Source organism: Anabrus simplex, chromosome 14, assembly GCF_040414725.1.
Source record: "Anabrus simplex isolate iqAnaSimp1 chromosome 14, ASM4041472v1, whole genome shotgun sequence".
Classification (NCBI taxonomy): Eukaryota; Metazoa; Arthropoda; class Insecta; order Orthoptera; family Tettigoniidae; genus Anabrus; species Anabrus simplex.
In genome coordinates this window covers 36,804,693-36,818,605 of record NC_090278.1, presented here as the reverse complement: position 1 = coordinate 36,818,605, position 13,913 = coordinate 36,804,693, and the positions used below count along the sequence as shown (strand labels likewise).

General features: G+C 38.0%; 1 protein-coding gene across 1 annotated transcript in view; it reads left to right on the top strand.

Moving 5' to 3' along the window:
• Rim (Rab3 interacting molecule) overlaps positions 1-3,347 on the top strand; it is a 738,199-nt gene extending 734,852 nt beyond the window's left edge. The window contains exon 24 of the mRNA XM_068230365.1: positions 1,326-3,347. Coding sequence (XP_068086466.1) covers positions 1,326-1,328 — 3 coding nt within the window. The 3' untranslated portion in view covers positions 1,329-3,347. The remainder of the gene's footprint in view (positions 1-1,325) is intronic.
• Positions 3,348-13,913: the final 10,566 nt, after the last annotated feature.

Genomic DNA, 13,913 nt, shown 5'->3' with positions numbered 1-13,913 from the left:
GTTGTTGTGGAAGGGAAGGGAAGGGAAGAGGGAGACAGAGGTAATGCTCGGTGCGAATGAACAAGTTTCTCATTTGTTTTGCATAGTCGCTTCCAAGCCCCGGTAGGCAGTGTACAGTTTGTGACTACTATATGAACCCCATATAAAGAGAAGATGAACTTGTACCAAGAATACAGCCAGCTTTCCAGGTCGTTCGCGACACAACAGAGTCCAAAGGTCATTATTACACCATTGTGAACTGTGCATCAAAGTGGAAGGGGGTCATATTGAACATCTACTGTAATTGTCTCCTTCGTTCAGTATTTCATTCCATTTACAATGTTGTGAGTGAACGAATACACAATCGTGGCGCGACAGCATGTTATCTCTTAGCTCACTGACTGGTACCTAATTTAAAGGCCCAAATATACTCGTTTCTTGTTGTTTTTCTGTATTTCTGCCAGATATTTATAAAATTATTACTTCAGTTTCCTATTTTTACCAAAAGATGTCTCTGACTCAACCGTAGTGGATGTCGGTGTCTCAGGCAGCTCGTTTTCATGGCCTTTCCATATTTATAGCTATCTAAGTGTACTTCATCTGTTAGGTGAAAATGGAGAGGAAAGAAGGCACGAAAATAATCCAGGTACATGTGTAAGGAGTGCGATGTAGCATTGTTACCACTGTCACTGTTTTTCAATAAAGAGTCCATTTTAACAACAAAAAATTAGGTAATAAAGAACCACAATTTTGTAAATAATTGCTATGTTAAGAGGTTAAATGATAAAGAACATTACTCTGACCAACAGACCAGAGGAGAAATGATCTGGTGCATTTGTAGACTGATGAGTGTGTCTTAATTACAGTGTGTTCTTGTACTATGTGTAAACAAACTGTGGATATTGCATGTAAGAGACAACAACTTGAAAATAGTCACTCATTAATACGAATCAATAAAAGGAAATTAATTTCAGATATAAGAGACAAGGACAATCCTGCATTATCTCTGTCTCCATCATACGCCCCAGTTCCCCTCTTTCCTTCTCTTCCCTGAAGCACGGCAGCAGCTTGTGCTCTGGCATAGCAAGTTCGTCAATTTGAGTCGCGTGCCTGGAAGTAACAAAGATACCTAATTTTCTCAAAAATAAAAATTTTCCCCATCAATCCAATTGCATCGTTGTTCTTAACACGAAGAGCATCCCTGATTATTTTGTCGCTATAGTTTTGATACACCCTTTATTGTTGATTTTATTTCTAGTTTAATAACTATTAACAGTGTTATTTCCTCCTCCTTATCTTATTTAGTCTGCATAAATGTTAATTTTTGTCTGCTTTTCTCTCTACAGTGAAAGCACGACACAGAGGAGAGCGTTGGCATCAACGGCAACTCCGTTACACGTAGTGGTCGGCAACGGCGACGACTTCGACAATGATGAACAGTGAGCGTGTGGAAAAACAAGTTCTTGGAAAAATAAACGCTACGAAACAAGAAAGTGGTCGCTGAGTTAGGCTCTCCTCATCTGAGCTGTAAAAATATTATGATAATATATACTCCCTTTTTGGTTTTATGATGTGCTTTTTTAACTATGACAAGGTATTGGGCAGTTTTTTTTAACTTTATATAATGTATTGCAATGATGGGACATTTGCTCTTGCTGCATTCTTGTGCTTGAAAAGAAACAAATATTACTCTTATATATATATAATATAGCCTTGTTATCAAAAGGACTCCATAAACTATGAAAGGCTTTATTAATGATGAAGAAAAAGCAGAGCAGAAAACTGGGTGGGAAATGGGTGCCACTAAAGACTCTCTAAAACAAAAAAGCAAAAACAAAAAAACACAAGTCCAAACTATATTATATATAAATATCTGGCTGCCGACTGCAAAGAAGAAAGGAAATCTATAAATAAATGTAACAAAACTCGTATGTGTGTGTGTGTGTATATATATACATATACTGCATAAAATGAACAAATGAACATTTATCGAGAAAAATATATTATACTGTGTATGATGGTGTGGGTGGGTGTGTGTGTGTGAATTATGCTTTGTGCATCATGCTCTATAAAAAAAGTTATAAAAATTAAATTAAAAAAATATACTTTGTACATAAACGTTCATAATAATAATAATATTATTATTATCATTATTAGGGAAAGGAATCCAACAAGAACTTAAGAAAGTTTAAATATCAAATTAACTGAACTCTTATATTTAATGAAAAAAATTCACAAGCCTTCCAAACGTTTCGGTGAATATATCAAGAAAATAATAAAAATAAATCAAAAACCATATAAATACTACTACTACTATAATAATTTATTGAAGAACAAAACTTTGATTATTTAAGAAGAAGAAATTTATTATTATTATTTATTGTTGTATACAGAATAAAATTTTAAGAAGCAACATGGTGAAAAATGGTCATAAAATTGTTGCCAAGGGGGTTAATTAGTACGAATGCCCTTTTTGCTTCTCTATTCTCCAATTTGTTTCATTGGTACAAACTGCAATTATTACCCAACAAAAATGAAACAGAAAAGAACCTAATAATTTATGGGAAATCAACGTATTGATGTAGTTTAATTTTATTTTTTCAAAGAAACAAAAATATGAGCTATAATGTACATATTTATTTTGGTTTTCACTCATTTCTTATATATATATATGTATGGTATGTATTTTTTTAAATTATGAAAACCTCGTTTTTTACCTGCCAATTCTTGTTAGACATAAGTAATGGCAAAGGGAAGCTCTGATTGCTTACTACATAGACATTAGTGGTACCATGAACTTCCTACACATATATTCTCTAGTCATTAAGAAATAGTAAATATATATAAATATATATATAAAAAGTTTTTTTTAAGATATCAAAATCCCAAAATGTAGTGTATCCAAACTAATGCCATATGTTCCTTTTTTTATTGTTAATTTCAATATGAAATGTAATCTTTGTTTCATAATCCTTTTTGTGTTATCTTCATTGTGTTTCTCTCTATTCTTCTAAAACTTCTTCCATGAATGCATTTTTCTGAGAGAAAAAAATATTTAAGAGCGAATGAAAGAAAGGAAGTAATTATAAAAGAAACAAAAAAGACTTCATCATTTGTAGAAATTAATTGAACCAAAAATATAAGAGAGATTTTTTTAAAAAAAGAAAGAGAAGGAAAAATATGCTTTTGGACAATTGTAACATACCAAGCAACAGCAACAAGAACAACAACAAAAACCTGTTTATTCATTTCTTTAATTGAAAATTTTCCTTGATATATATTGCAGAAACAAATTATTGCTATGATGGTGGTTATGACAATATTATTATACTAACAATGTAATACTTAAGAGAGAATAAATACTATCTGAAATAGTCCTTTGCAGTATTATTAAAGAAATTGAGAACAGTAGAACCTCAATTAACGATCATTGGATTATCTGATGGTTTTTCCATTTTTAAACAATCAATAACCCATTTTTATAATTTGCTTTACGTTGCACTGTCACAGTGGGAAGAAAGTGTCCGTGGCTTTAATTAAGTTACAGCCCCAGCATTTGCCCGGTGTGAAAATGGGAAACCATGGATAACCATCTCCAGGCCTGCCGACAGTGCGGATCAATAATCCTAGCTAAAATTCTATATGCCTCTTAGAATATAGTAAAAGCACTGCATCTCTTGTAAAGATGAGGTACAAAGATCCTATGTAAAGCTATAGTTGCCATTGTATTTTGATCTGTTGAGTGAGCGGAAGCCGTATTGGCTGATGTTTAAGCCAGCCTACTGACCATCACCAAAAGTTTTAAAAAGTATATCACAAGGTTGCATTTCATCTACTATAGTAAATTTAGTACCAGTTCTCACTTTGAAGATAAACTTCTTTTGCTAAACAATTCAAAGTTTTGGACATTGAAACAACAGAATAACTGAAAGATTCAAAAATGAACTGGTGGGCATGGCCAGTAGGGTTGTCCTGTATTAAACGGAATTTTCCGTATTTGAATGTCTGAAATACTATCCCATTTTAACAGCATATGGGACACTCTTTTTCCCTTATCTGAACAACTCGCTTCTGCTATGGCTAAAATTATATTTTCTCCAGTAGCTTTTACCGATCCTGCATTTCAGTTCATTATTCTTTATTTAGCTATTCTGCACTATGTTTGGAACGTGTAGTAGGCGAGCGAACCGCCGGCGGCGAGCACAAGCTCGAGACTCACGGGAGCAAGACACAGAAATGTCATGTCATGTCAGACATGTCAATGCAACCATTAATAAAACCCTGCATTCTTTCATTTTTAAAAAATTCTTTTAGCAGAAATTGTTAAAGCTGGTAGTTTGTGTTGTGTTATGGTGGAGATAGTGGGTTCGAATCCCACTGTCGGCAGCCCTGAATATGGTTTTCTGTGGTTTCCCATTTTCACACCAGGCAAATGCTGGGGCTGTACCTTAATTAAGGCCGCAGCCACTCCCAACTCCTAGACCTTTCCTATCCAAACGTCACCATAAGACCTATCTGTGTCAGTGCGATGTAAAGCCCCTAGGAAAAAAAAAGTGGTGTTATAGTGTGTGATTTAGGGAGATTCATTATTATTAAAAAAGTCTAAAAGTGAGCAAAATTAAGGGTTTAAAACTCTTTTTGGGGGTAGAAAAAGAAACAGCAAAATACTGGAATAAACTTTGTGCCTACAATGTAATTATACCTAGCACAGTAAATTATATCTCAAGTGTTTTCTTCAGCAAATATTGTTATGTCATGTCAACATGACCTGTCCCTTATTGGCATTTCAAAAACCTGGCGACTCTAATGGCCAGTGACAAGGAAGAGGACTCTACGTTGATCCTGTGTTCCTCTACAAACGTCTCTTGAAACCCTAAGGAGACAACACTTCAGACATACATCTATGGCACAAAGACAAATTTCTTCACAATGTTGAATTGTCTGAATTGTTGGCTGAATGGTCAGCGGACTGGCCTTCAGTTCAGAGGGTTCTGGGTTTGATTCCCGGCTGGGTCGGGGATTTTAACCTTCATTGGTTAATTCCAGTGGCCCAGTGGACTGGGTGTTTGTGCTGTCCCCAACATCCCTGCAACTCACACACCACACTTAACACTATCCTCCACCACACTAACACGCAGTTTCCTACACATGGCAGATGCCGCCCACCCTCATCGGAGGGTCTGCCTTACAAGGGCTGCACTTGGCTAGTAATAGCCACACAAAATTATTATTATTAATGTTGAATTGGTGCGGTTAAGGTAAATTAAGTTTTAAAATGGTACTGAGAAATCAGGTCCTCCTTATCACTGAAGGAAGGAAACAATGGTCTGAAATGCAAAACATTATTTTACTCTGGAGAATTTGTATCGACATCAGAAAAGAATTGTGGGTAATAAATTTCAAAAGAAAGTTGACAGACTTCTGTAGATGAACGTAAAAGTGCGGCCAGTATCCAGTAATCAGGAGATAGTGGGTTCGAATCCCACTGTCGGCAGCCCTGAAGATGCTTTTCCGTGGTTTCCCATTTTCACACGAGGCAAATGCTGGGGCTGTACCTTAATTAAGGCCATGGCTGCTTCCTTCCTATTCCTAGGCCTTTCCTTTCCCATCGTCGCCATAAGACCTATCTGTGTTGGTGCGACGTAAAGCAAATATAAAAAACAATCGAACGTAAAAGTATGGTAGGTACTAATCGAATGGATTACACCATTTTCCAGAAAAGTAATTGTATGTAATATACATTACATTTAGTGTCCTTACGTAAAAGATAATACCAGTTGTTTCATACCACGTACAGATTTGTCACAAGTCTGTCTCATGTTTATGCTAATGGAGCTTCGTTGTTGTAAATGAGGTTTGGATTGGTTGTATGGAATGCAGGTATGGACATGTCTGAGAGAAAATATTGTATATACTCTGTTTTGGGGGGCAGTAGGTAATCATACAGGAACACCGGAAGAACGATTAGAACAGTTGCAGTTTACGCATGCGCAATGTTAGACAAGGTCAAAACGTCAAGATCGCATTTCTCCACAGTCTGAGAGGAGAATCTGAGAACGTGTGTCACATCTTTGTCTACAAGTTACAAGGTGCACTTGAAGTCAATTGAGTGAATAAGTGAGTTAGTTTGTGTTAAAGTGGCATGTGGCAGTGATGTTCGGAGGCAAAAATGTGTGAACTATCCCAAGTCTTTCTGTTATGTATGTAGCCAGTGTACAATTAAAGGCCAGAAGCGAAATATTACGTCATTTATAAAAAGGCTGTTCTTGGCATATTTTAACATGAAGTTAGGTGATCAGGACAAGAATTTCACACTCCATATTGTGTGTAAAACATGTGTAGAAAACCTGCAGCAATGGTAGAATGGAACAAAGGAATTGTTTTGATAAATGTTATTTTTGTATATGTAAAGTGTCTGGGTTCAATACAAAAAACAAAAAGGACATCGTGTATCCCTTCCTTCCATCTGCCATAACCCCTGTACCACAGGACCCGATATTCCTGTCCCAAAACCACCAATACAGTTACCAGAGAGTGTGTCTTCGTCATCTTCAAGTGCGGAGGATGGTGATGATGATACCTTTGTACCGGATATTGAGGATAAAACTTCATGTCTTTATAATCAGTGTGACTTAAATGATTTGGTGCATGACCTAGGCCTCATTAAAGAAAAGAGTGAACTTTTAGGATCAAGATTAAACGAGAGAAATTTTTTTCTCCCTGCGACAAATTCATATTGTTACAGGAATCGGGAAGAAGAATTCTGGCAATTTTTTGTTCACGAAGACAAACTTGTGTTTTGCTGTGATATCCCTGGCTTCATTGGTGTCTTGGAACTATTTACCAAGTAAAGGACTGGCGCCTATTTATTGATACAAGTAAAAGAAGTCTCAAAGGTGTTCTTCTGCACAATGGAAATCAACTTGCTTCAGTGCGAGTCGCCCATTCAACATCTTTTCGTGAAAACTATCACAGTTTATCTATGGGTGTTGCAGAAACTGAACTACATTGAACACAGATGGTTACTGTGCTGTGATTTAAAAGTGTGCATTATCATATATATATTTTTTCAAAGTTGCTTTACGTCGCGCTGACACAGATAGTTCTTATGGCGAAGTTGGGATGGGAAATGGCTAGGAATGGGAAGGAAGTGGCCGTGGCCTTAATTAAAGTACAGCCCCAGCATTTGCCTGGTGTGAAAATGGGAAACCACAGAAAACCATCTACAGGGCTGCCGACAGTGGGGTTCGAACCCACTATCTCCCGAATACTGGATACTGACTGCACTTAAGCGACTGCAGCTATTGAGCTCGGTGCAGTATCATATTAGGGTAGCAAGGAGGATATACAAAGTTCCCCTGTTTTCTGTGTGAGTGGGACTCTCAGGACAGGGATTGTCACTTGTTAGTGTCTGAGTGGCCGAAGAGGAAACAGTTCATGTCTGGAGAAAAAAAAAACTTTGTAAATTGTCCATTAATTGATCCTCAAAGTATGTTATTGCCCCCCCTTACATATTAAATTGGGGATTATGAAGCAGTACGTGAAGAGTTTGGATAGAGGCAGTTCCTGCTTTCCGTACCTCTGTCAGAAACTTCTAGGACTGTTGGATGCCAAAATTAAGGAAGGTGTTTTTGACGGGCCCCAAATTCGGAAAATTATGAAGGATCCGACATTCAGTATGACGATGAACGAAACACAGCTTCAGGCATGGGAATCATTCGAGGATGTTTGTCGACTATCACCAGATTGTGGAAACCACGCTGTACAACTTCCAGAAATCGGGTTGCCGCATGAGCTTAAACTTACATTTCCTGCACAGTCATCTGGATTATTTTCTTGCAATTTTAGGAGCATTCAGCGAGGAACATGGCGAGCGGTTCCATCAGTATCTAAAAGAAATGAAATGAAGGTATCAGGGGCGATGGGACGTCTCCATGATGATGTCAGATTACTGTTGGTGTCTAGTGCGAGATAACACTACCGAGGAACACAAATGTAAATCAACACAGCGTTCATTCACATTAGAGTGCAGCAAACAATAGTGTTCTTGTAGTGAGATTCATACATTCTAGCAATGAACATGTTAATTTTTTGTATATTCATTGCAATTTGATCATGTCCCATTAAAATTACATATATTCTGTATTATGGTGTTTTCTATCGAAATTACAACAGTATGTGAAATTTGGATTTCAAATAACAAAAAAAAAACTGTATGTGATAGGGAAAAATAGTTTACATATTTGAAATCAGCACACCTAAATTAGGGTAAATCATCTCTTCCACCTTTCACCGGAGATATATATATATATATATTTTTTTTTTTTGCAGGCCGGTGTTATCTGTCTTTCCCAATTATCTGTTCCTCTCCTCCCTTTCATTACAACAGATAACCAAAGTTCTACTGTATACCTGTATCTATTTGGTCTCTCCATTAATGTGAAGAAAACCAAAGTACTCACACAGCCTGCACCAGGATCGAACCTCCCAGCTTTCAATATCTCCATTGCGAATACTCCACTGGAAATATCCTCTCAACAAATGCTAACTGCTCACAAGATGTAGATAGGAGAATTTGTGCTGGCCACTCAGCATTAGGATGATTATCCCATTGTGTCTTCATGAATAAAGACCTTACAATGCATAACAAGATCATGGTTTACCATGCTATTTTCATATCAACACTGCTTCACGGTTGTGAAACTTAGACCATCTACCGTCAGGATAACAAAAAGCTAGAGCGCTTCCATCTGCAGAAAATTAGATCCATCTTGAACAACAAATGGGAGGACCGCATCACCAACCTTGCAGTTCTTGAGGAAAGCACATGCTATAAGTATTGAGATTACCATCATAGGCTACCATCTCAGATGGATGGGGCACTTCAGTCGCATGAGCCATACCAGGTTTCTTCGTCAACTCCGGTATGGAGAACTCTGCTCTGGAACAAGACCTCATGGAGCCCCTTTGAGGCATTTCAAGAATCAGCTAAAGCATACTATGAAAAGAGCTGGAATTAACACTCAATCCTAGGATATGCTTGCTGAGAATCATACACTTTCGCACCACGCTGTTTCTGCTTTAGTTACTGTGTTTGAACAGGAACAACATAGATGCGAAGAGGCTAAATGACAAGCACAGAAGCTCCGTCAAGTTCAGCCCCGCCCTCCTCCAGCCATTCCATTAATTTGTGTGTAACCGAGCTCGATAGCTGTAGTCGCTTAAGTGCGGCCAGTATCCAATAATCGGGAGATCGTGGGTTCGAGCCCCACTGTCGGCAGCCCTGAAGATGGTTTTCCGTGGTTTCCCATTTTCACACCAGGCAAATGCCGGGGCTGTACCTTAATTAAGGCCACGGCCGCTTCCTTCCACTTCCTAGGCCTTTCCCATCCCATCGTCGCCATAAGACATATCTGTGTCGGTGCGACGTAAAGCAAATAGAAAAAAAAAAAAAAAAAAATTGTGTGTATGTATTTTTCATGCCAAGTTTGGGCTACTAAGTCATATGAAACATTCACAAAGAATTATAAGTGTGAAAATGTAAACAGCTGAAGAATATGTTTACTCACATATGAGTTGCAGCCAACGACAATTTGGACTTCTGTGGCACAGTGAAAGATTTTTAGGGAAGTTTATTGTGACCATCCAATTGAGACAGAGTTAGGAGGGTATGAGTTGCCCTTTCACTGAATGTAGTCTACCTTGGAAAAACAAACAAGAATGTACTGTATACTTATCAGATGACTGTGATGTTTGCAACATAATGTTACCATTTTTTTACCTGAAATCTGGGGACACATGTCGGCTCCACAGTGCAAGATCATGGTTTAATATGCTGTTGTCATATCAACACTGCTTTACGGTTGTGAAATGTGGACCCTCTACTGTTAGGATATCGTCGTTGCCGCGACAAAACCTCCTATGTGATAATGTTTTTGGAGATATACTGACCCTCAGCACATACATTCTGAAGAGCGAGAATGCCTTGACAATATGCACACAATATTGACAAAACCTTACCGGTCAAAATTCTAAGATAATATATTTCACATAGGAAGTTTTGTCTCGGCAGTGACAATATCACAAAGCTAGAGCGCTTCTATCTGGAAAACTTAGATCCATCTTGAACATCAAATGATAAGACCAGGTCACCAACCTTACATTTCTTGAGAAAGTGCTTGTTATAAGCATTGAGGCTACCATCTTAGATGGATAGGGCAGGTCCATCGCATGAGCGGAACCAGGCTTCCTCATCAACTTCTTTATGGTGAACTCTGTTCTGGCACAAGACCTCATGGCATACTATGAAAAGAACTGGAATTAACACTCAATCCTGGCATACGCTTGCTGAGAATCGTACACTTTGGTGCCACACTGTTTCTACACCTGTTCCGGTGTTTGAAGAGGAATGACGGGGACGTGAAGAGGATAAGAAAACAAGCACAGAAGCTCCGTCAAGCTCAGTTCTGCCCTCCCTGAACCATTTCATGTGATCTGTGTGGACTACTAAGTCATATGAAACGTATTCACAAAGCTTTGTGAGTGTGAAAATGTAAACTGCTGAACAATTTGTTTACTCGGATACGAGTTTCAGCCGACGACAACAAATTTATAAGGGACCAATTCCTAAGACTTCTGTACTGTTTTTCTATAGTTTTCTATGTTTTTGAAATTGACTTTCAACGTACATAGTACATGTTGAAGAGATGTTGAGTACAGAATAAAAATGGCCAACCGGACACTCGTGGGATCCGAACTCACAAACTCCCGATTTCGCGTCTGTACCTAACATCTCTTCAACTCATAGTATGTCTGACTCGCTGGCTGAACGGTCAGCGTACTGGCCTTCAGTTCAGAGGGTCCCGGGTTCGATTCCTGGCCGGGTTGGGGATTTTAACCTTAATTGGTTAATTCAAATGACACGGGGGCTGGGTGTATGTGTTGTCTTCATCATCATTTCATCCTCATCACGATGCGCAGGTCGCCTAAGGGAGTCAAACAGAAAGACCTGCACCTGGCGAGCCAAACCCTTCCTGGGATATCCCGGCACTAAAAGCCATACGACATTTCATTTTTTCAACTCATAGTATGTACGTATAACATGACCTAATAGGTTGAAAATTGATTTTGATTACAATGCGGTCGTGAAAATTCAATATTCATTTTCTATGTTTCTTTCCTTCCAGAGAAATATTATAATCTTCTCTTTGTGTACTACTGGTTCTTAAGCAATGATATAAATCATGTTCATAGAAATTTGCCATTCCTAAATCTTTCCTCTAAAATTAATGTTATAACTGAGGCGAATCTCTTCTTGTTCCAAATTTTATTGTCTTGTACAGTATTCTCACAACAAATATTGTATTAATTAATGACTAATGTATAACATTGTAAACAAAATCATTTTCTCAATAATAATAATAATAATAATAATAATAATAATAATAATAATAATGCATAGACTCCATTTGGAAAGACAGAATGGTTTAGAAATGAAATGGGACTAAGATAGGGGAGTGTACTATCACCTCTTTTATTCCTAATGGTTGTGAAAAAAATTATAAAAGAGACAAAGGAAGCGTTCGGGAATAGAGAGATGAAGTTATTACTGTTTTCAGACAATATGATCGGGAACAAGCAGCAAAGAAGTACCGGTACAAGAACAACTTGATGCACTGAACAAGAAAACTGAGAAGTGTGATATGAAAATCATTGCAGAAAAAAAACAAGGAAAACCTATCAAGAGGAGAAAGGCAAGGGAAAGATGTTGTGAAAATTAGTGGTCAAAGCCTTAACATTGTTAAGAGCTTCAAATACCTAAGAAGTGAATTAACGCAGAATACAAGGCTGGACATGGAGATTAACAAGAGGGTGAAACAGGGCAATGCATTCTACCAGAGCATAAGAAGCCTTGTCTGGAATAAGGTAGTACCAATGAAGTGTAAAGAGATAATGTACAATATGTATTATGATATCTTATTGACTTATGTGGCTGAGACCTAGACAATGACAAGTGGGGAGAAGAGTAGAATTCAAGCCAGCGAAATGAAAGTGAAATGAAATGCCTAAAAAGTATGACAAGGAAGACAAGGAAAGGCAGATTGAGAAACAAAGCTATGAGAAAGGAGGTCAGAATGAAAAACCTAAATGAGAGAACTGATAGGGGTAAACTAAGATGGTTTGGTCCATGTAAAGAGGATGGAGGAGGAAATAATACCAAACCAGATGGTGGAGATGAAGTTCAAGGTTAATAAACAAATAAATTTTGTGTGGCTATTTCTAGCTGGGTGCAGCCCTAGTAAGGCAGACCCTCTGCCATGTGTAGGTAACTGCTTGTTCTTGTGGTGGAAGATAGTGTTATGTGTGGTGTGTGAGTTGCAGGGATGTTGGGGACACCAAAAAACACCCAGTCCCCAAGCCAAGGGAATTAACCATTGAAGGTTAAAATCTCCGACCCAGCCGGGAATCGAACCTGGGACCCTCTGAAGTGGAGAGCACTGCGCTGACCATTCAGCCAGGAGCCGGACAGTTCAAGGGTAAGAAAACGAGAGGGAGACGTGGAACAAGGTGGATCGATTCAATAAAGAGTAGTGCAAGAAGAAGAGACCTCGACTGGGACAAAATAATGGAAGAGGAAAGGAAGGTGGAGAAGTGCCATAAATGCCCTCACCCGGTAGGAGCTGTATACAGGGAACAGAGGAGGATGGTGATGAACAGGAATTAAAACGGAAAAAAGAAAGAAAAAACAATCAATCAATCTCTTATTCTGTCATTAAGCACAGAATATGCAGTAGACATTGTCATATATATTTTGTATACAGATATGTACAGTAAAACCTGGGTAATACGTTTCTGCAGGGGACAAAAAAAAAGAACATGTTAGGCGAGAAAATGTACTACTGAATGTACGATTAAAAACTATCCAACAGTGATATGGTAACACGAGATAAGATTTTTTCCAACGTAGGGCATTTTACGTCGTGTATGACCGGCTACAGTGAAAACTATAACTAGGCCTACCATTTTTTAAACATGAGAGGAATGTATTAAAAGGTGTGAAAAACACGACAGAACAAATTTGAAAACTTTTTCTGCTGGGGCTTATAAAATAATAGTGCACTGAAATGTGTGAAAAAAAACCAGAAAACAAATATGAAAACGTGCACGGGGGTCGATAAAAATATCAAAGTATTGTTGCTGATCACACTCTTTCTAAAACAAATGTTAGTAAGACTTTTATTTCAGAGCTGTGGGTTATTAAGCATTATTTTCTGGTCATACTCTTAGACAATGAATTGGAGGTTATGATACATTCAATGCCGGGCCGCTAGGATCGCTATCTTGCCCCCTGTCTACTAGGCTCGCGCCTTTAAACGTGTTCATTAACTGAGTTGGTTGTGAATGTATTATGTATTTGTCTGATGTTAAGCATTCGCAGTTCCAGTCATGGTTTATTCACGAGAAATTAAAGGTAGTGGAATTTCGCTTCACAAGTTTCCTGTGAATGTTCCTAAGTTTTGATCCGAGTTACGTCATAAGAATCGGGCGATCCCAAAATTTGTCACTAGACATTTTTTAAACTATGGTACCGTGACCGGCAATCATTTGAGAGGCATCTTCAAACTCAGAAATCTTAAATTAGGAAACCAACGAGGAAAATAATTTGTCCGACAAATTTCACGAAAATGAATGTAGCAAGAGCTAAAAGTATTGTATTTTCCCCTGAAACAATCTCTGGTTCGTAAAGTATGGAGGTGGTTTTGTCCCAAGAGCATAAAATACAGTTTAAAATAAGCCATTTGTTTTATGAAGCATTTTATTAAATTGTTCAATGCGCATAACGTCTGCAACACCTCACATGGGACATATTCAGGAACGAGAACAAACGAGCATCTTTTAACTGGGCGAGTTGGTCGTACGGTTAGGGGCGCGCG